General features: G+C 44.7%; 1 protein-coding gene and 1 pseudogene across 1 annotated transcript; both read right to left on the reverse strand.

The window, feature by feature from the left end:
• The window catches only part of LOC124023341, a 36,905-nt pseudogene extending 34,140 nt beyond the window's left edge, over positions 1-2,765 (reverse strand).
• A 2,314-nt stretch (positions 2,766-5,079) lies between these two features.
• On the reverse strand, positions 5,080-19,604 carry LOC124023345 (fibrous sheath CABYR-binding protein-like). Its single transcript, XM_046337857.1, has 5 exons — positions 19,208-19,604; positions 11,020-11,612; positions 10,322-10,885; positions 9,978-10,170; positions 5,080-5,840 (listed from the first exon to the last, which is right to left on the reverse strand). Exons 2-5 carry the CDS (start codon positions 11,581-11,583, stop codon positions 5,797-5,799), a joined length of 1,365 nt encoding a protein of 454 aa, XP_046193813.1. The 5' UTR covers positions 11,584-11,612; positions 19,208-19,604; the 3' UTR covers positions 5,080-5,796.
• Between the last annotated feature and the right edge of the window lie 661 nt (positions 19,605-20,265).

Raw genomic sequence — 20,265 nt, forward strand, 5'->3', positions numbered from 1 at the left:
CCTTCCATCTCTCTCTCCCATCCCTCTATCCTCCTCTCTTTCCATCCCTCTCTCCTCTCATCCGTCTTCTCCATGCGGTGGAAAGAGAGTGAGCCTCAGAGAGACTCAGCACTTTGAGAGTGTGAGCCCTGCCCCCAGATCACATTTAGATTAGATGACCTAAAGTGCTAACACACAAGCCAACATCAGAGTCACATGATACTCAGATGAGCAACAACAGAGTCATTTTGTTAACATCTCCCACAGCAACTCAACAGTTACAGACAGACTAGCAGTTTCTCAACTGATAACATCTCCCTGCCTTGTTACAGACAGACACTAGCAGTCATTCCCATCAACTCTCATCTCCCACAGCAACATCAACAGTTACAGACAGACACTAGCAGTCTTCACCATGAACATCTCCCAAGTGCACAGACAGACACAGCAGTCATTCACCATCAACTGTCAGATTGATCCACAGTGAGAGAGGTCATTTATTGATACCAGTCAGACAGACACTAGCAGTCATTCACCATCAACTGTCATATTATTGATACCAGTCAGTCAGTGAGAGGTCATATTATTGATACCAGTCAGTCAGTGAGAGGTCATATTATTGATACCAGTCAGTCAGTGAGAGGTCATATTATTGATACCAGTCAGTCAGTGAGAGGTCATATTATTGATACCAGTCAGTCAGTGAGAGGTCATATTATTGATACCAGTCAGTCAGTCATATTATTGTACAGTGAGAGGTCATATTATTGATACCAGTCAGTCAGTGAGAGGTCATATTATTGATACCAGTCAGTCAGTGAGAGGTCATATTATTGATACCAGTCAGTCAGTGAGAGGTCATATTATTGATACCAGTCAGTCAGTGAGAGGTCATATTATTGATACCAGTCAGTCAGTGAGAGGTCATATTATTGATACCAGTCAGTCAGTGAGAGGTCATATTATTGATACCAGTCAGTCAGTGAGAGGTCATATTATTGATACCAGTCAGTCAGTGAGAGGTCATATTATTGATACCAGTCAGTCAGTGAGAGGTCATATTATTGATACCAGTCAGTCAGTGAGAGGTCATATTATTGATACCAGTCAGTCAGTGAGAGGTCATATTATTGATACCAGTCAGTCAGTGAGAGATACCAGTCATATTATTGATACCAGTCAGTCAGTGAGAGGTCATATTATTGATACCAGTCAGTCAGTGAGAGGTCATATTATTGATACCAGTCAGTCAGTGAGAGGTCATATTATTGATACCAGTCAGTCAGTGAGAGGTCATATTATTGATACCAGTCAGTCAGTGAGAGGTCATATTATTGATACCAGTCAGTCAGTGAGAGGTCATATTATTGATACCAGTCAGTCAGTGAGAGGTCATATTATTGATACCAGTCAGTCAGTGAGAGGTCATATTATTTATACCAGTCCGTGTCTGAGAGAATGGATGTAGACTAGACTGTGTGCTCAGCACGGCTCCAAGATGAAGTAGCCTATCAGGAGGAGATACACACAGTGGTATGCTACTCTACAAGGACAGTCTCCTATCAGTGCCAGAGTTTGACCTGGAAACCCAACCCTCACCGTGACCATTTATTCATCCCCTGCCACCCCACTACCCCTTCTCATATCACTATGGTAACCCTGGGGTCCATCCCACCACCAGACCTTGGTTTCCCACCCCCCTCTTGGGAACCAACCAAACATTCACCCAATATGTAATATTCAAGTTAAAGGTAAGCTTTCTGTTCAACAGTCGGGACACTGCAAGTTTCACTGTGTTAAATGTGTCTGTTGTACTCTAGTTACTGGTTGCCCAACAAGGACATGAGTGCCAGGCTGAAACCGTTGTTCACTTGTGAGATAACTATCCTTCAGGGCCTAGCTCGCTGGGTCAAAGGTTATTCTAGGCCAGCGCTTCTCATTTAGTTAGTTATCAGTTTGTTTGCATTAGCAGCTCGTCACAAATTCCTTGCGAGGGAAGCAGTTATTACAGGCCAAATGTCAAGTACCCGCCATCGTCTTATCTAGGGCAAGATAACGCTGCTGTCAGACAGAGACAGAGCAACGTCTGTTTTTATCTCATCTGATTAACTTATTAATCAAATGTACGAAAATGAAATGTGAAAATGTGTCCACTAACTACTTACTGTAAGTCGCTCTGGAAAATAGTGTCTGATAAACGACACAAAAAGTGATTGACAAAACCCACCGACGCCTGTGCAGCTATTGCCGACACTACTGTGGTCTGTAGTCCTGCTCTTGGGTGATAGTATATTGTGGTTGTAGGGGGTTAAATGGTGATTACCAGGGGCATTGCCCGTGTAAATGTATGGTATTAAAACACAACCGAGGGCGACATGTACAACACTGGGATACTAAGTTAACTAGAGGGACATTTCACTGTGACTTCCTGGAGCCCTCTCTCTCTCGCTCTCAAACATGAACATTGATTAAATACTTGATTTATTTAATAACCACAACAACTAAGCTAACTAGTTACCATGATTAACTAACGCTGGCTAAATTGTGACACCCTCTCCTCTCTCTAGTTAGTTAGTTAACATGCATATGTTCCGGTACTCACCATTATCAGCTCGTTGTTAGATAGTGTTGCAGAATTTAGCATACGGATAGTTTACAAGACTCTCCTTTACCTTGAAATGCCTCCTCTGCCCAGTCCAAGAAGGGGGTTGCTGATGCCAGGCCGAGGCAACAACAGACAATGGTAACGCTGGCTGCTGCCTGTGCCACTCGGTAACCTCCTCCCGAACAGAGCCAGCCAGCTAGCGGTGCTAAACGTTAAAGGCTCGCTGACGGTAACTAAAAGCAGCCCGTTTGTTGTGAGCGAACCAGATCACTATGCCGCATAGTGTAAAACTAGATACATTTGGGTTTGTTTCTGGTCGTGGTGAAAGCACGTTTCTATGTTATTCTGAACGATATATAAAACGGTGGAGGGGGTTTTCCAAGGGGCTGGACTCGTTGTTGCTGGGAGGAGAGATTCGGGTCAAAGGAGCGACACACCGGCCGTGACGTCACGCAGAACGGCAACTGCCTTCCCCATAAATAGCATCATTTATGTTTTTGCGACATTTTCCAAAATTCTTATACTACTGATGTTATGTTTCGTAGCATTGAAATATAATAACTTCATTTCTCTGTTGTGTATCAAATTATTTTCTGAAGGATATGTCCGTTCTCTGTGCGTTTCTTTACATATAATTTGCACTACAGCCAGTCACTACTGCCAGTCACTACTGCCAGTCACTACTGCCAGTCACTACTGCTAGTCACTACTGCTAGTCACTACTGCCAGTCACTACTGCCAGTCACTACTGCTAGTCACTACTGCTAGTCACTACTGCTAGTCACTACTGCTAGTCACTACTGCTAGTCACTACTGCCAGTCACTACTGCCAGTCACTACTGCCAGTCACTACTGCTAGTCACTACTGCTAGTCACTACTGCTAGTCACTACTGCCAGTCACTACTGCTAGTCACTACTGCCAGTCACTACTGTAGTCACTACTGCTAGTCACTACTGCACACTACTGCTAGTCACTACTGCCAGTCACTACTGCCAGTCACTACTGCCAGTCACTACTGCTAGTCACTACTGCCAGTCACTACTGCCAGTCACTACTGCTCACTACTGCCAGTCACTACTGCTAGTCACTACTGCTAGTCACTACTGCTCACTACTGCTAGTCACTACTGCTAGTCACTACTGCCACTACTGTCACTACTGCCAGTCACTACTGCCACTAGAGTCACTACTGCCAGTCACTACTGCCAGTCACTACTGCCAGTCACTACTGCCAGTCACTACTGCCAGTCACTACTGCCAGTCACTACTGCTAGTCACTACTGCAGTCACTACTGCCAGTCACTACTGCCAGTCACTACTGCCAGTCACTACTGCCAGTCACTATTGCCAGTCACTACTGCCAGTCACTACTGCCAGTCACTACTGCCAGTCACTACTGCCAGTCACTACTGCCACACTACTGCCAGTCACTACTGCTAGTCACTACTGCTAGTCACTACTGCCAGTCACTACTGCCAGTCACTACTGCCAGTCACTACTGCCAGTCACTACTGCCAGTCACTACTGCCAGTCACTACTGCCAGTCACTACTGCGAGTCACTACTGCGAGTCACTACTGCGAGTCACTACTGCGAGTCACTACTGCTAGTCACTACTGCTAGTCACTACTGCTAGTCATGTAGCCATCCAGTCACTAATGAATACATGTCAATAAACATTGGCTGAATGAGACTGTTACCCATTCAAACGGATTGAATGGAAGTATTAGGGCTCCATCTACTGTCCCAAATGTTGTCGTTTTATCCTGTAGTATACAAAAACATCACAATAATTACATTGCCAACCAAACAGTTTAAATCTCCTTTATTTATTTACAAAGAATTTGTCTTCACAATAACAGATACTATACATAATAAAACAATTATTGAATTGATCATTTCATCCATTAAAAAAAGGGCTCTCCAAATTGAATCTCATAATTAGATATGGAATCATGTCAATTAAGTTCAAAGTCAAAAGTGGACAGTCCACTTGTCCATTATGAATAAGCGTACAGCTCCATTTAATCTAGAAATACAACATATGACACGTTTCTGAGTATGACATCAGAGTAACTTTTTTTAGTACTTACATTAATGACTTAAATAAGTGACAGGATAGTGTTAGTTTGGATCTTCAAACTAGTCTTTCTATACAAAATATACACATGGCTATGGTGACAGGATAGTGTTAGTTTGGATATTAAAACTAGTCTTTCTATACAAAGTATACACATGGCTATAGTGACAGGATAGTGTTAGTTTGGATCTTCAAACTAGTCTTTCTATACAAAATATACACATGGCTATAGTGACAGGATAGTGTTAGTTTGGATATTAAAACTAGTCTTTCCATACTGTGTCACACACAACCAACCCACAACCACCCCACAACCACCCCACAACCACCCCACAACCACCCCACAACCACCCCACAACCACCCCACCTGCAAAGCTATTACATAAATTATTATTGGACTGAAAAAAAAAAAAAAAAAAACATTTTATTTTTTACATCACATGGGTACAACACTGTCTACCAACAGTCTACTGGCTTGAGAACTAAACTTAATCTAGATGTTCCCTGATTGGATAAAAAAACTCCATGCAGAACTTACTCAACAGTCTCTGAAGAACACAATCATCTATATGTTGTCTAATGGCCTACTGTTTAATACAGCAATTCAGATCTTATTTCATTGAATCAAAAAAAAATAGTCAGATTTCATTAGGCAATGTCAAGTACACAATAATTTATCAAGTAACTTCAAATACATTCAAGTGGTCTTTGTCAGCTTGGTAACAGTGACACTGTGGGGAACAGGGTGGTACTGAGAAATAGTTGCTATCCATCCCAAATGGCACCCTATTCCCCCGGACCCTGGTCAAAAGTAGTGCACTATATTGGGTATAAGGTGTCATTTGGGTCTGAGCCTAGGAATAAAGTCAGACTTCAAACCCTTACAGAAGTGTCACCTCACCATGGGTAGGGAAAATACAAGACCAAGAAACTGAGTGAGAACCGGGAATGTAGTTACCGGGTAGACAACGGTTGTCATTAGACAACAGTTAAATATATAATGAGTTAAATAGAATTATAGAATTCAATTCAAACCAGTTCTAATTCTGTGTGTGTTTTATGTTGATCGTCCTGTTTGATTGACAGCTGTGGGTGTTGACTGTTCCAGAAGGCACATCTTGCTGGTCTCCAGTCAGGACTGGGCTGTCAGCAACATCAGGCTCATACTCTGTGCACCTGGGAAGGAAAAAGAATAACAGTATTTAGTGAAAATCCATGTATCCTTCCTAGCAGCTAAGCCAATGTGTAATGCAACATGCAAGCATTAGCAACTACTAGCTAGCTGGGGCCAATGCGTAATGCAACATGCAAGCATTAGCAACTACTAGCTAGCTGGGGCCAATGCGTAATGCAACATGCAAGCATTAGCAACTACTAGCTAGCTGGGGCCAATGCGTAATGCAACATGCAAGCATTAGCAACTACTAGCTAGCTGGGGCCAATGTGTAATGCAACATGCAAGCATTAGCAACTACTAGCTAGCTGGGGCCAATGTGTAATGCAACATGCAAGCATTAGCAACTACTAGCTAGCTGGGGCCAATGTGTAATGCAACATGCAAGCATTAGCAACTACTAGCTAGCTGGGGCCAATGTGTAATGCAACATGCAAGCATTAGCAACTACTAGCTAGCTGGGGCCAATGCTGCAAGCATTAGCAACTACTAGCTAGCTGGGGCCAATGTGTAATGCAACATGCAAGCATTAGCAACTACTAGCTAGCTGGGGCCAATGTGTAATGCAACATGCAAGCATTAGCAACTACTAGCTAGCTGGGGCCAATGCGTAATGCAACATGCAAGCATTAGCAACTACTAGCTAGCTGGGGCCAATGCGTAATGCAACATACAAGCATTAGCAACTACTAGCTAGCTGGGGCCAATGTGTAATGCAACATGCAAGCATTAGCAACTACTAGCTAGCTGGGGCCAATGTGTAATGCAACATGCAAGCATTAGCAACTACTAGCTAGCTGGGGCCAATGTAATGCAACATGCAAGCATTAGCAACTACTAGCTAGCTGGGGCCAATGTGTAATGCAACATGCAAGCATTAGCAACTACTAGCTAGCTGGGGCCAATGTGTAATGCAACATGCAAGCATTAGCAACTACTAGCTAGCTGGGGCCAATGTGTAATGCAACATGCAAGCATTAGCAACTACTAGCTAGCTGGGGCCAATGTGTAATGCAACATGCAAGCATTAGCAACTACTAGCTAGCTGGGGCCAATGTGTAATGCAACATGCAAGCATTAGCAACTACTAGCTAGCTGGGGTCTATGTGTTCCGTCCATAGAATTAGAATATATTGAGCAGACATACAGTAGCTGTGAAAATAATGTAATTTTGCTTGTGTGAAAGATTCGGAATGTGTGGAATTATGAAGGGCACAGAATTCTAATGACATGATCAAACTGCATGATCGGAATTCTAATGGAATGTTGTTTAGAATGGGAACGTCTGTGGTCCTCGTTCTAATTCTGTCTGTGGTCCTCGTTCTAATTCTGTGTGTGGTCCTCGTTCTAATTCTGTGTGTGGTCCTCGTTCTAATTCTGTGTGTGGTCCTCGTTCTAATTCTGTGTGTGGTCCTCGTTCTAATTCTGTGTGTGGTCCTCGTTCTAATTCTGTGTGTGGTCCTCGTTCTAATTCTGTCTGTGGTCCTCGTTCTAATTCTGTCTGTGGTCCTCGTTCTAATTCTGTCTGTGGTCCTCGTTCTAATTCTGTCTGTGGTCCTCGTTCTAATTCTGTCTGTGGTCCTCGTTCTAATTCTGTCTGTGGTCCTCGTTCTAATCTGTCTGTGGTCCTCGTTCCTTCTGTCTCCTAATTCTGTCTGTGGTCCTCGTTCTAATTCTGTCTGTGGTCCTCGTTCTAATTCTGTCTGTGGTCCTCGTTCTAATTCTGTCTGTGGTCCTCGTTCTAATTCTGTCTGTGGTCCTCGTTCTAATTCTGTCTGTGGTCCTCGTTCTAATTCTGTCTGTGGTCCTCGTTCTAATTCTGTCTGTGGTCCTGTTCTAATTCTGTCTGTGGTCCTCGTTCTAATTCTGTCTGTGGTCCTCGTTCTAATTCTGTCTGTGGTCCTCGTTCTAATTCTGTCTGTGGTCCTCGTTCTAATTCTGTGTGTGGTCCTCGTTCTAATTCTGTCTGTGGTCCTCGTTCTAATTCTGTCTGTGGTCCTCGTTCTAATTCTGTGTGTGGTCCTCGTTCTAATTCTGTCTGTGGTCCTCGTTCTAATTCTGTCTGTGGTCCTCGTTCTAATTCTGTCTGTGGTCCTCGTTCTAATTCTGTCTGTGGTCCTCGTTCTAATTCTGTCTGTGGTCCTCGTTCTAATTCTGTCTGTGGTCCTCGTTCTAATTCTGTCTGTGGTCCTCGTTCTAATTCTGTCTGTGGTCCTCGTTCTAATTCTGTCTGTGGTCCTCGTTCTAATTCTGTCTGTGGTCCTCGTTCTAATTCTGTCTGTGGTCCTCGTCTGTGGTAATTCTGTCTGTGGTCCTCGTTCTAATTCTGTCTGTGGTCCTCGTTCTAATTCTGTCTGTGGTCCTCGTTCTAATTCTGTCTGTGGTCCTCGTTCTAATTCTGTCTGTGGTCCTCGTTCTAATTCTGTCTGTGGTCCTCGTTCTAATTCTGTCTGTGGTCCTCGTTCTAATTCTGTCTGTGGTCCTCGTTCTAATTCTGTCTGTGGTCCTCGTTCTAATTCTGTCTGTGGTCCTCGTTCTAATTCTGTCTGTGGTCCTAGTTCTAATTCTGTCTGTGGTCCTCGTTCTAATTCTGTCTGTGGTCCTCGTTCTAATTCTGTCTGTGGTCCTCGTTCTAATTCTGTCTGTGGTCCTCGTTCTAATTCTGTCTGTGGTCCTCGTTCTAATTCTGTCTGTGGTCCTCGTTCTAATTCTGTCTGTGGTCCTCGTTCTAATTCTGTCTGTGGTCCTCGTTCTAATTCTGTCTGTGGTCCTCGTTCTAATTCTGTCTGTGGTCCTCGTTCTAATTCTGTCTGTGGTCCTCGTTCTAATTCTGTCTGTGGTCCTCGTTCTAATTCTGTCTGTGGTCCTCGTTCTAATTCTGTCTGTGGTCCTCGTTCTAATTCTGTGTGTGGTCCTCGTTCTAATTCTGTGTGTGGTCCTCGTTCTAATTCTGTGTGTGGTCCTCGTTCTAATTCTGTGTGTGGTCCTCGTTCTAATTCTGTGTGTGGTCCTCGTTCTAATTCTGTGTGTGGTCCTCGTTCTAATTCTGTCTGTGGTCCTCGTTCTAATTCTGTCTGTGGTCCTCGTTCTAATTCTGTCTGTGGTCCTCGTTCTAATTCTGTCTGTGGTCCTCGTTCTAATTCTGTCTGTGGTCCTCGTTCTAATTCTGTCTGTGGTCCTCGTTCTAATTCTGTCTGTGGTCCTCGTTCTAATTCTGTCTGTGGTCCTCGTTCTAATTCTGTCTGTGGTCCTCGTTCTAATTCTGTCTGTGGTCCTCGTTCTAATTCTGTGTGTGGTCCTCGTTCTAATTCTGTCTGTGGTCCTCGTTCTAATTCTGTCTGTGGTCCTCGTTCTAATTCTGTCTGTGGTCCTAGTTCTAATTCTGTCTGTGGTCCTCGTTCTAATTCTGTCTGTGGTCCTAGTTCTAATTCTGTCTGTGGTCCTCGTTCTAATTCTGTGTGTGGTCCTCGTTCTAATTCTGTCTGTGGTCCTCGTTCTAATTCTGTGTGTGGTCCTCGTTCTAATTCTGTGTGTGGTCCTAGTTCTAATTCTGTCTGTGGTCCTAGTTCTAATTCTGTCTGTGGTCCTAGTTCTAATTCTGTCTGTGGTCCTAATTCTGTCTGTGGTCCTCGTTCTAATTCTGTCTGTGGTCCTCGGTCTGTGGTCCTCGTTCTAATTCTGTCTGTGGTCCTCGTTCTAATTCTGTCTGTGGTCCTCGTTCTAATTCTGTCTGTGGTCCTCGTTCTAATTCTGTCTGTGGTCCTCGTTCTAATTCTGTGTGTCATTCTATTTACCTTCTGTACTATCACATCACTGAGCAGGACCTCTTTACTGGCCTGGCAGTCTCTCCTGTTGGCATAGTAAAGGTGGGACAGAAACGGGCCACAGTAGGTATTGTATTATATGTGGTATTGGACAGGGTCTTACATTTGTTTTTTTATCCTAATTAATAACATTATAAAAATTAAACATGTCTTCTGTTGTTAGTGACCAAAGGGCCCTTAACTCAAAGAATACAAGCAATATTATTAATCTAAATCGTCTGCCTTTTCCTAACTCTAAATGTATGTAAATAATAATAATTATAAACCTACACTAAAAATCTCACATGAGAAATAGAGTGTAGAGATCTGACTTACCTTCCACCTTGGCTTCCTCCACTGCCTCTGCGGTCACCTCAGCAGGCCAATCGGTGGCGTGCTCCTCTGCGGTCACCTCAGCAGGCCAATCGGTGGCGTGCTCCTCTGCGGTCACCTCAGCAGGCCAATCGGTGGCGTGCTCCTCTGCGGTCACCTCAGCAGGCCAATCGGTGGCGTGCTCCTCTGCGGTCACCTCACAGGCCACCCGGTGGCGTGCTCCTCTGTGGTCACCTCAGCAGGCCAATCGGTGGCGTGCTCCTCTGCAGTCACCTCAGCAGGCCAATCCATGGGGGACTGCTCCTCTGCCACCTCAGCAGGCCAATGGTGGCTTCCTCTGCGGTCACCTCAGCAGGCCAATCGGTGGCGCGCTCCTCTGCGGTCACCTCCACTGCCTCACCCTCGACGACTGCCTCCTCCACACCAGCAGGGGGAGCCTCTACTTCCCCCACAGATGCAGCCTCTACAACCTCCATGGGGGTGACTGCCACATCAGCCTCAGAAGCTGGGGCTTCACATTGGTGGCATGAAGTGAAGAGGGCCTCCTTGACTTCCTCAGCCGGGGCAGCCTCTGCCTCCACTGCCTCGACATCCAGGGCTGAGGCTGCTGCCAGCATCGCCGCCTCCACGACGAGCGCCTCATCCTCAGACACTTGGGCTGTCTCCACAGCCTCAACGACGAGCGCCTCATCCTCAGACACTTGGGCTGTCTCCACAGCCTCAACGACGAGCGCCTCATCCTCAGACACTTGGGCTGTCTCCACAGCCTCCACGACGAGCGCCTCATCCTCAGACACTTGGGCTGTCTCCACAGCCTCCACGACGAGCGCCTCATCCTCAGACACTTGGGCTGTCTCCACAGCCTCCACGACGAGCGCCTCAACCTCAGACACTTGGGCTGTCTCCACAGCCTCCACGAAGCGCTCAACCTCAGACACTTGGGCTGTCCCACAGCGGCAGAAGCCTCAGCCTCAGGTGCTTCCACAGCGGCAGAAGCCTCAGCCTCAGGTGCTTCCACAGCCTCAGCCTCAGGTGCTTCCACAGCGGCAGAAGCCTCAGCCTCAGGTGCTTCCACAGCGGCAGAAGCCTCAGCCTCAGGTGCTTCCACAGCGGCAGAAGCCTCAGCCTCAGGTGCTTCCACAGCGGCAGAAGCCTCAGCCTCAGGTGCTTCCACAGTGGCAGGGGTCTCTGTGGCCTCTAGGGGAGCCGCAGCCATCTCCTCCTCTGCAACAGCAGCTGGAGCTTCCTCTACGACGACCGGAACTACTTCCTCTGGCTCAGGGGTCTCTTCAGCAACCACTTCCTCCGGCTCAGGGGTCTCTTCAGCAACCACTTCCTCTGTGACATTAGGGGTGGCAACAGCCTCCTCTTCTGGTTTGGGCTCTTCAGTTTCCAAGATTTCTGCAGCTGGTGCTTCTGCCACTTCCCCCTCCACAGATAACACTTCCTCCTCTACCTTAGCTTCAGGAACCGCCAGGGAATCTAGAATGTCCTCGGCGGGAGCGAGTGAGGATTCTTCAGTCCGGTCTTCTAGGTATTGGACGGCGTGCATGAGCCTCCTCTCAGCTACCGAGGCAGCAGCGATCTCAGAACTGGCCAGGAGCTTCATGGAGGCAGACGTGATGTCAGACACAGCATCTAAAAAGAGAAGCAAGTCATGTCAGTCATACAAGAAAGACAAAAGGCTGCCTGTATAACTGCAGAAACGCACAGCTTTTCAGAATAGTATTTACAAAAATATTGTATATACAAAAGATGGAGCAGATCAGCAGATACCATACTAAAATCAGTCACTGCCTTCACAGAGTAACCATGTTAGATGTGGGTGATAGTGTTATTGTTACAACCTTCACAGAGTAACCATGTTAGATGTGGGTGAGTGTTATTGTTACAACAGAGTAACCATGTTAGATGTGGGTCAGTGTTATTTGTTACAACAGATAACCATACTAAAATCAGTTACAACCTTCACAGAGTAACCATGTTAGATGTGGGTGATAGTGTTATTGTTACAACCTTCACTGAGTAACCATGTTAGATGTGTGTGATAGTGTTATTGTTACAACCTTCACAGAGTAACCATGTTAGATGTGGGTGATAGTGTTATTGTTACAACCTTCACAGAGTAACCATGTTAGATGTGGGTGATAGTGTTATTGTTACAACCTTCACAGAGTAACCATGTTAGATGTGGGTGATAGTGTTATTGTTACAACCTTCACAGAGTAACCATGTTAGATGTGGGTGAGTGTTATTGTTACAACAGATACCATACTAAAATCAGTCACAACCTTCACAGAGTAGCCATGTTAGATGTGGGTGATAGTGTTATTGTTACAACCTTCACAGAGTAACCATGTTAGATGTGGGTGATAGTGTTATTGTTACAACCTTCACAGAGTAACCATGTTAGATGTGGGTGATAGTGTTATTGTTACAACCTTCACAGAGTAACCATGTTAGATGTGGGTGATAGTGTTATTGTTACAACCTTCACAGAGTAGCCATGTTAGATGTGGGTGAGTGTTATTGTTACAACCTTCACAGAGTAACCATTACAGATATCAAATCACGTGTGAATAAGTAACAACATTCTGGGAAGATCCAGTCTTTATAAAAAAAATAATTAAAACATTGTTTACCATCTACTGGACTTACCTTCCATTCACCTCAGGGCTCAGGATGACATCATTCTGCCATGGGGGGGGGGGGGGGGGGGGCGTGACCATCTGGGGGAGTCTAAACACATGGGACTAGTCCAGCAGCCGTGTCATGCCCCTCGTCTGTGTAGTGAGGATATAAACCTGGAGGTTTGTTGATAAAGACCCTACTACAGGCTGGTGTGTGATGATTGATTAACACTCAACTTCGGGAGTATCCAACCGTGTACAGATCCATTTTGTTCTCTGAACTGCTCATTCAATCCAGTTCCTGGTCGTGTTTGGATGTGCACAGGGCCTAAGGCCATTGGACAGTGTTGATCAACTGCTGGTAGTCTGACTGCCTGGTATGTGTGCACTACTTTAAACAGCCTACAAATTAAAAACTAGAAAACAATTCATGCCAAGTACCATTATACTAAACACAAAGACAAAGCATTAAAAAGGTGAATGTTATTTAATAACTAATCATGGTTTAGTGTTTTTACATGTGCTTTGATGTTGTAAAACCCGTAGAGCCAGACCTGTCAAATCAATCTGTTGCTGCGGCTACAGACCAGTTTGGACCAGTTCTGGGTTGGAAGCCTGACAGGCACAGAGACTAGACAGTTCTGAAATCTGGTACAAGAGGTCTATGCTGAAGTAAAAGATCACACACAGCTACATAAAACCCTTCAATACACATGGGAGCATGAACATGGCATTGAGGCACCTGATATAGATGATCATAAAAGGAATATCCAACTGCTACCAAAACCCTAAACTCAAAGCAATGTACGGTCATGGGTATGTCTAGACTAGAGGAGTTCTAGGTTATGGATGGGTGGGTGTGGGAACTATTAGGTTCTACATAACTGGTAAATATTTAACAAAACCTGCCTTTTGATAAAATAATGTATATGTTGAATGATGATAAAATAATCCCACTCTGAAACCTTATAATTGTATGAAATTGATTAGAATCAAAATTACAATCTGATGATGTGTGTGGTTTTAGTCTGAATTAGGTTAAACAATGTATCTGTATAGTGGAAAAACACACGGAGCAAGGCGTAGCTTAGGATTTGAACTTGTATGTGTGTGCCGAAGAAAAAAACAGAGAACAGTTCAACTGCGTTTGGACCGACCTGGCTAGGTCTCTGAGGAACCTATGAGAGCATAGGGAGGACTTCTCAAGGTTCCCCGAATCTCGGGGGGAATGGACCTGTCGGCTGGGTAGTGATACACAGTGGTGAGAACTACGGAGATAAAACTCACCTACTGTTTGTGTGGAAGTATGTGCGTAGGATACCTACTGTTTGTGTGGAAGTATGTGTAGGATACCTACTGTTTGTGTGGAAGTATGTGTGTAGGATACCTACTGTTTGTGTGGAAGTATGTGTAGGATACCTACTGTTTGTGTGGGAAGGTTGTGTGGAAGCATGTAGGATACCTACTGTTTGTGTGGAAGTATGTGTGTAGGATACCTACTGTTTGTGTGGAAGCATGTGTAGGATACCTACTGTTTGTGTGGAAGTATGTGTGTAGGATACCTACTGTTTGTGTGGAAGTATGTGTGTAGGATACCTACTGTTTGTGTGGAAGTATGTGTGTAGGATACCTACTGTTTGTGTGGAAGTATGTGCGTAGGATACCTACTGTTTGTGTGGAAGTATGTGAGTAGGATATCTACTGTTTGTGTGGAAGTATGTGCGTAGGATATCTACTGTTTGTGTGGAAGTATGTGTGTAGGATATCTACTGTTTGTGTGGAAGTATGTGAGTAGGATACCTACTGTTTGTGTGGAAGTATGTGCGTAGGATATCTACTGTTTGTGTGGAAGTATGTGCGTAGGATACCTACTGTTTGTGTGGAAGTATGTGCGTAGGATACCTACTGTTTGTGTGGAAGTATGTGCGTAGGATACCTACTGTTTGTGTGGAAGTACGTGAGTAGGATACCTACTGTTTGTGTGGAAGGATACGTGAGTAGGATACCTACTGTTTGTGTGGAAGTACGTGAGTAGGATACCTACTGTTTGTGTGGAAGTTGAGTAGGATACCTACTGTTTGTGTGGAAGTACGTGAGTAGGATACCTACTGTTTGTGTGGAAGTACGTGAGTAGGATACCTACTGTTTGTGTGGAAGTATGTGAGTAGGATACCTACTGTTTGTGTGGAAGTACGTGAGTAGGATACCTACTGTTTGTGTGGAAGTACGTGAGTAGGATACCTACTGTTTGTGTGGAAGTACGTGAGTAGGATACCTACTGTTTGTGTGGAAGTATGTGCGTAGGATACCTACTGTTTGTGTGGAAGTATGTGCGTAGGATATCTACTGTTTGTGTGGAAGTATGTGAGTAGGATATCTACTGTTTGTGTGGAAGTATGTGAGTAGGATATCTACTGTTTGTGTGGAAGTATGTGAGTAGGATATCTACTGTTTGTGTGGAAGTATGTGCGTAGGATACCTACTGTTTGTGTGGAAGTATGTGTGTAGGATACCTACTGTTTGTGTGGAAGTATGTGAGTAGGATACCTACTGTTTGTGTGGAAGTATGTGAGTAGGATACCTACTGTTTGTGTGGAAGTATGTGTGTAGGATACCTACTGTTTGTGTGGAAGTATGTGAGTAGGATACCTACTGTTTGTGTGGAAGTATGTGCGTAGGATATCTACTGTTTGTGTGGAAGTATGTGCGTAGGATACCTACTGGTTGTGTGGAAGTATGTGCGTAGGATATCCTACTGTTTGTGTGGAAGTATGTGAGCAGGATACCTACTGTTTGTGTGGAAGTATGTGTGTAGGATACCTACTGTTTGTGTGGAAGTATGTGAGTAGGATACCTACTGTTTGTGTGGGAAGCATGTGTGTAGGATACCTACTGTTTGTGTGGAAGTATGTGAGTAGGATACCTACTGTTTGTGTGGAAGTATGTGTGTAGGATACCTACTGTTTGTGTGGAAGTATGTGAGTAGGATACCTACTGTTTGTGTGGAAGTATGTGTGTAGGATACCTACTGTTTGTGTGGAAGTATGTGAGTAGGATATCTACTGGTTGTGTGGAAGTATGTGAGTAGGATACCTACTGTTTGTGTGGAAGTATGTGTAGGATACCTACTGTTTGTGTGGAAGTATGTGAGCAGGATACCTACTGTTTGTGTGGAAGTATGTGCACAGCTATAAAATGGATGTCTTTGTATAATGGACTTCAGAGCGTTCGGAATAAACTGTACTATCTTTTGCAATGCTGAGTCTAATTATTATTAAATCCATGGTCTTACAGATCGCAGTAATCGGTGAGAGCTATTGATTGTCAGTTATCATTGGGATTGAAAATTCTCTCCACACCTTTCTAATGTGTAGGTGAGGCTTCGATATTGATTTTAAAACATTTTTTTCCTGGAAAACTGTTTAATCATTTGTTCTGTTCAGGAACTCTGACCTAATATGCAAATGTTTTGTTTTGTTAAAAAAAAAAATGTAAAATCTGAAATGGTCATTTCTATTTGGATAAAAACGTTAGACAAAACGCAGTGTTTATTACACACGTGAGGGTAAGACAATAGAAGACATGGACGCAATAGAAGTAACTGACAACGTCTTTATTGAAGGACTTCAGCTTCCTGAATCTCTTCTTCACTGATACTTTAGAAAACATTTCCTTAAAGTTGTCAGGGTGCATTATTAGTTGGCCCATGGCGACCATCTCCAGACAGAACAACATTTCCAATGTCGATGAGTTGGAGATGAATAGAACAGTAGTGTTGAAGTGAGATCGTTGGGTTTATTATAAAAATGTTCCTTAATGTTTACCTTTCACAGTTAGGAAATAAAAAGACAGACTCGTAACAGCATCGACGCAAATAAACTAAACGAACAAAACAAAGCTTGGACCTTTTGACAGATGGTGGTGGTGAATGATTGGTTGGCTGAAGGAAGGGAAAAAACAGTGTGACAGTATTAGTAGAATGTGTGTCTGCATCACAAATGGATCCCTATAAAGTGCACTAGTTTTAAACCAGGGCCCATAGGCCACAAACATAGTTCTCTGGTGAAACGTAGCGCACAATAGGGCCCGGCATCGTCCGGTTAGGGGAGGGTTTGGCCGGGTAGGGCCGTCATCGCAAATAAGAATTTGTTCTTAACTGACTTGCCTAGTTAAATGAAGGTAAAATAATTAAATGAAATGTGTAGTTAGTGTGTGCATGATCAAGTGATGTGTAGTGTGGGGTAGGAGGGCAAGTGAAATGTGGGATGCAGCCTGGGAGCATCGTCTGGACAGCTCCATGACATCATGTAAGTCCTGGCTGGTTTGTGTCAGTCACCGTGGTTACAATGCAGTGTTGGTTGATTAAACTAGTAGTGGACTCCTCTAGATAAAACGTTCCACTAGGAGGTAAGGCAGGTAAAGGAGAAATGCACTACTACAGTTTGTTACGTGAGGTTTGAAGTTGAAGGTAAAGGTTTAAGGTTCTGTAAACAACAAGGTATTTAACATTTTTAAAAAGGTGCATTTTAGTGGTTGTCACTTCCCACCAAGCACTTATCCAAGACCCCGCTTTTAATTCAACACTTCCTAGGGCTGCAACGGGCCGCGCCCCTCTTCCCACAGTTACGGTTCCAGGAACTGACAGGGCCACAAATCCTTTGTATAAACACTTGTTTATAATACATGCTGCTTATCATGGTTTCAAATGATGAATAGCTACACAAATCTCCTGGATGAACCAATAATTGAAAAGATTAGAAATGGCTTTAAAATGTTTGTTTTTTAATAAAAGTGTAGCGGGGGGGCTGTGTCATCCAATCACAGAGCAGAATACAAGTCATGTGGTTTGTTAGCGAACACATGATGGTACGCGATAGGCGATAGCTGTAGGATCTTCCAACCACAGAGCAGATCCAAGTCACGTGATCTGTTCGACGCCACATCATGTGGTGCTAACAGATCACGTGACTTGTATCTGCTCTGTGATTGGACAATACAGACCGCGAGGCTCCATGGTGAGTGGAGGCTTTGGTGCTCTTTGAAACAGACTGACAATACAAACGTGGTTTAAACGTTCATAACCGATGTGCACTACATCAACAATAAGAAATTGTTTTGCAATCTCAGGGTGAAAATAGAACATCTACGTTGCACAGTAATATTGCTAATATTTGATACCACTACGGGTTTTGAGGGTTGAGAATCCACTTCCGAACCACTGGTTGCAGCCCTATTTGCTCAGCATTGGGGGCAGGGGGGAGTGATCCCTTCTGTGCTTGGTGGGGGCAGACTTCTCCCTGGCACAGTGTCTAGGACGTGATAAGGAGGATCAGACAGAAATGATGTCATAAAGAAATCAGTGAGGACACAGACCCAACTGATCCCCAAAGTTCCAATCACTGGGAGTTCCATTTGGGCACTGGAACACGGAGCTTTATGACATCACCGACTAATCCTTCTAGAGCTTATCCTAGGGAGAGGTGAGCAGCACTCAGAGGAGGAGGAGGAGAGAGCAGGGAGGAGGAAGGAGCTAGCAGTTTTTTGGTCACATTTCACAATAAGATGCAGTTCACAAAGCAATTAAAATGCTTCTCTGACTGGTATATTTATTACTTGCATAATAACCATTTAACCTGCTTGAAGTGCTTATCGTCTCGAGGTTCATAACTTGACCTTCCTTTCAATCTGAATTTGGAGCATGTTGGAGTGGAAACTGTAACAAAGACGGCAGACTGACATGATGTAGAACTCCGCCATCCATCTGGAATCTTAAGGGACAAAGTCATTCAGACAAAAGTGAAGGAAAAGAAGTTGACATTTTCTGTCCTGAATTCTAAGGGCCACTTGGGAAAACTTTACATTAGAAGTGTCCAAGAAAGGCAACCGATTCCCTATATAGTGACAATGTACTACTTTTGACCAGAGCCTATGGGCCCTATATAGGGAATAGGGTGCCATTTCAGAGGCACATAGGTTTGTGGGTCAGGACAACATGTACCATCATGAATCCAATATCTCCTTGACTTCCCCTTTAACACCTAGGAACTCCTCAGAAAAACAGCGCCAGGAGTTTTCCCCAACAACCACGATCCGACCAGAAAAAAAAAACACTCCTGTCCCCACTGATAAATAGGACCATATCGCTTGACAAATAGAGCGGGAATGATTTTAAAACCTGAAACGCCTATGTATTTAGCTGTGGTGTAAAGGAGTCAGAAAGGAGAAGAGACAGCTGTCCCCGTTACCATGACATCATACCTAACTAAAGTGTTCTTCAACAGAACATAGTCCACCTCCTGCTTCCTATTGTAACATGTGCTAGTAGATAGGGGGCTGTGATCCAGAACGGTACCCTAATCCGTACGTAGGGTGCTACTTTAAACCATGTAGTGCACTACATAGGGAATAGGGTATAGAGGGGCTAGTGAGAGGGGGGGGGTCAGGTATAGGGTTGGGGGTAGTAGTAAGAGGGACACACCACAGCTAAACACACCCCTCTAGGTTGACCTTTGACCCCTCATGCTGCCACCTCGGCAGGCGCTGCTTCTGCCTCAGGGGCGGTGGGAGCCGTCTCGGCCACTACTTCGGCCACTACTTCCTCACCGGCGGCCTCCACGGCAACGACCTCTTCCACGACGCCAGGAGCCGCATCTGCGACGTCCTCGATGACGGCCTCTGCGTCAGCCTCCGGTGGAGCTTCTTCCGTAACCACGGCAACTTCCACTGCGGGCGCCTCCTCAACTGCAACGACCTCTGGTTCCACAGCAACCTCTGCAACCGCCTCTAGGACAGCGACGGATTTGGTTGCGACCTCTGCCAGGACTTCCTCTGCTGCTGCAGGCGCCTCCTCGACTGCGGCCGTCTCAGCGACCACCTCGGCTAACACCTCTGCTTCTACTGGTGCCGGTTCTTCTGGGGATTCTACTTCCTCTGCTGCTGGTGCTGCTTCATCTGCTGCTTCATCTGCTGCTGGTGCTGCTTCCTCTGCTGCTGGTGCTGCTTCTGGAAGGAGATAGAGCGAGAGAGAGAAGTGGAATAGAGAGAAAGATGAGGACACGGTCTTATCCCTCCTACAGGGTTTTGTCCAATTCTAACATCGATCCCCTAAAGACAGATTCTAAATTGTACCATGTGGTCTGGTCCCTGTGTAGAAAGTATCCTGATCAGGAACAAAAGGATACTAAATTAAGTTTAAACTGCTTTCAATTATTAGTCCTCTGCTAAGCAGTTAACTACCTTTTAATGTGTGACGAGTTTGACCTTTGAACCCTCCGGAAACCCCTGAGGTGTATACTACAAACGTAGCTAGATATACTCATGCTTTTCTATAGTGAGCTAGCTTCACATTCCAGCTCAGGCTTTTCTGAAATGAGCTAGCTTCACATTCCAGCTCAGGCTTTTCTGAAATGAGCTAGCTTCATGTAGCTTCACATTCCAGCTCAGGCTTTTCTGAAATGAGCTAGCTTCATGTAGCTTCACATTCCAGCTCAGGCTTTTCTGAAATGAGCTAGCTTCATGTAGCTTCACATTCCAGCTCAGGCTTTTCTGAAATGAGCTAGCTTCATGTAGCTTCACATTCCAGCTCAGGCTTTTCCCATTAAGTAGACATTGATTGTGCACCTGTCACTTCCTTGAGCCTGCTCAAGCAAGGCTGGTAACTA

This window comes from Oncorhynchus gorbuscha, unplaced genomic scaffold (genome assembly GCF_021184085.1).
Source record: "Oncorhynchus gorbuscha isolate QuinsamMale2020 ecotype Even-year unplaced genomic scaffold, OgorEven_v1.0 Un_scaffold_1600, whole genome shotgun sequence".
In the NCBI taxonomy this organism is placed as follows: Eukaryota; Metazoa; Chordata; class Actinopteri; order Salmoniformes; family Salmonidae; genus Oncorhynchus; species Oncorhynchus gorbuscha.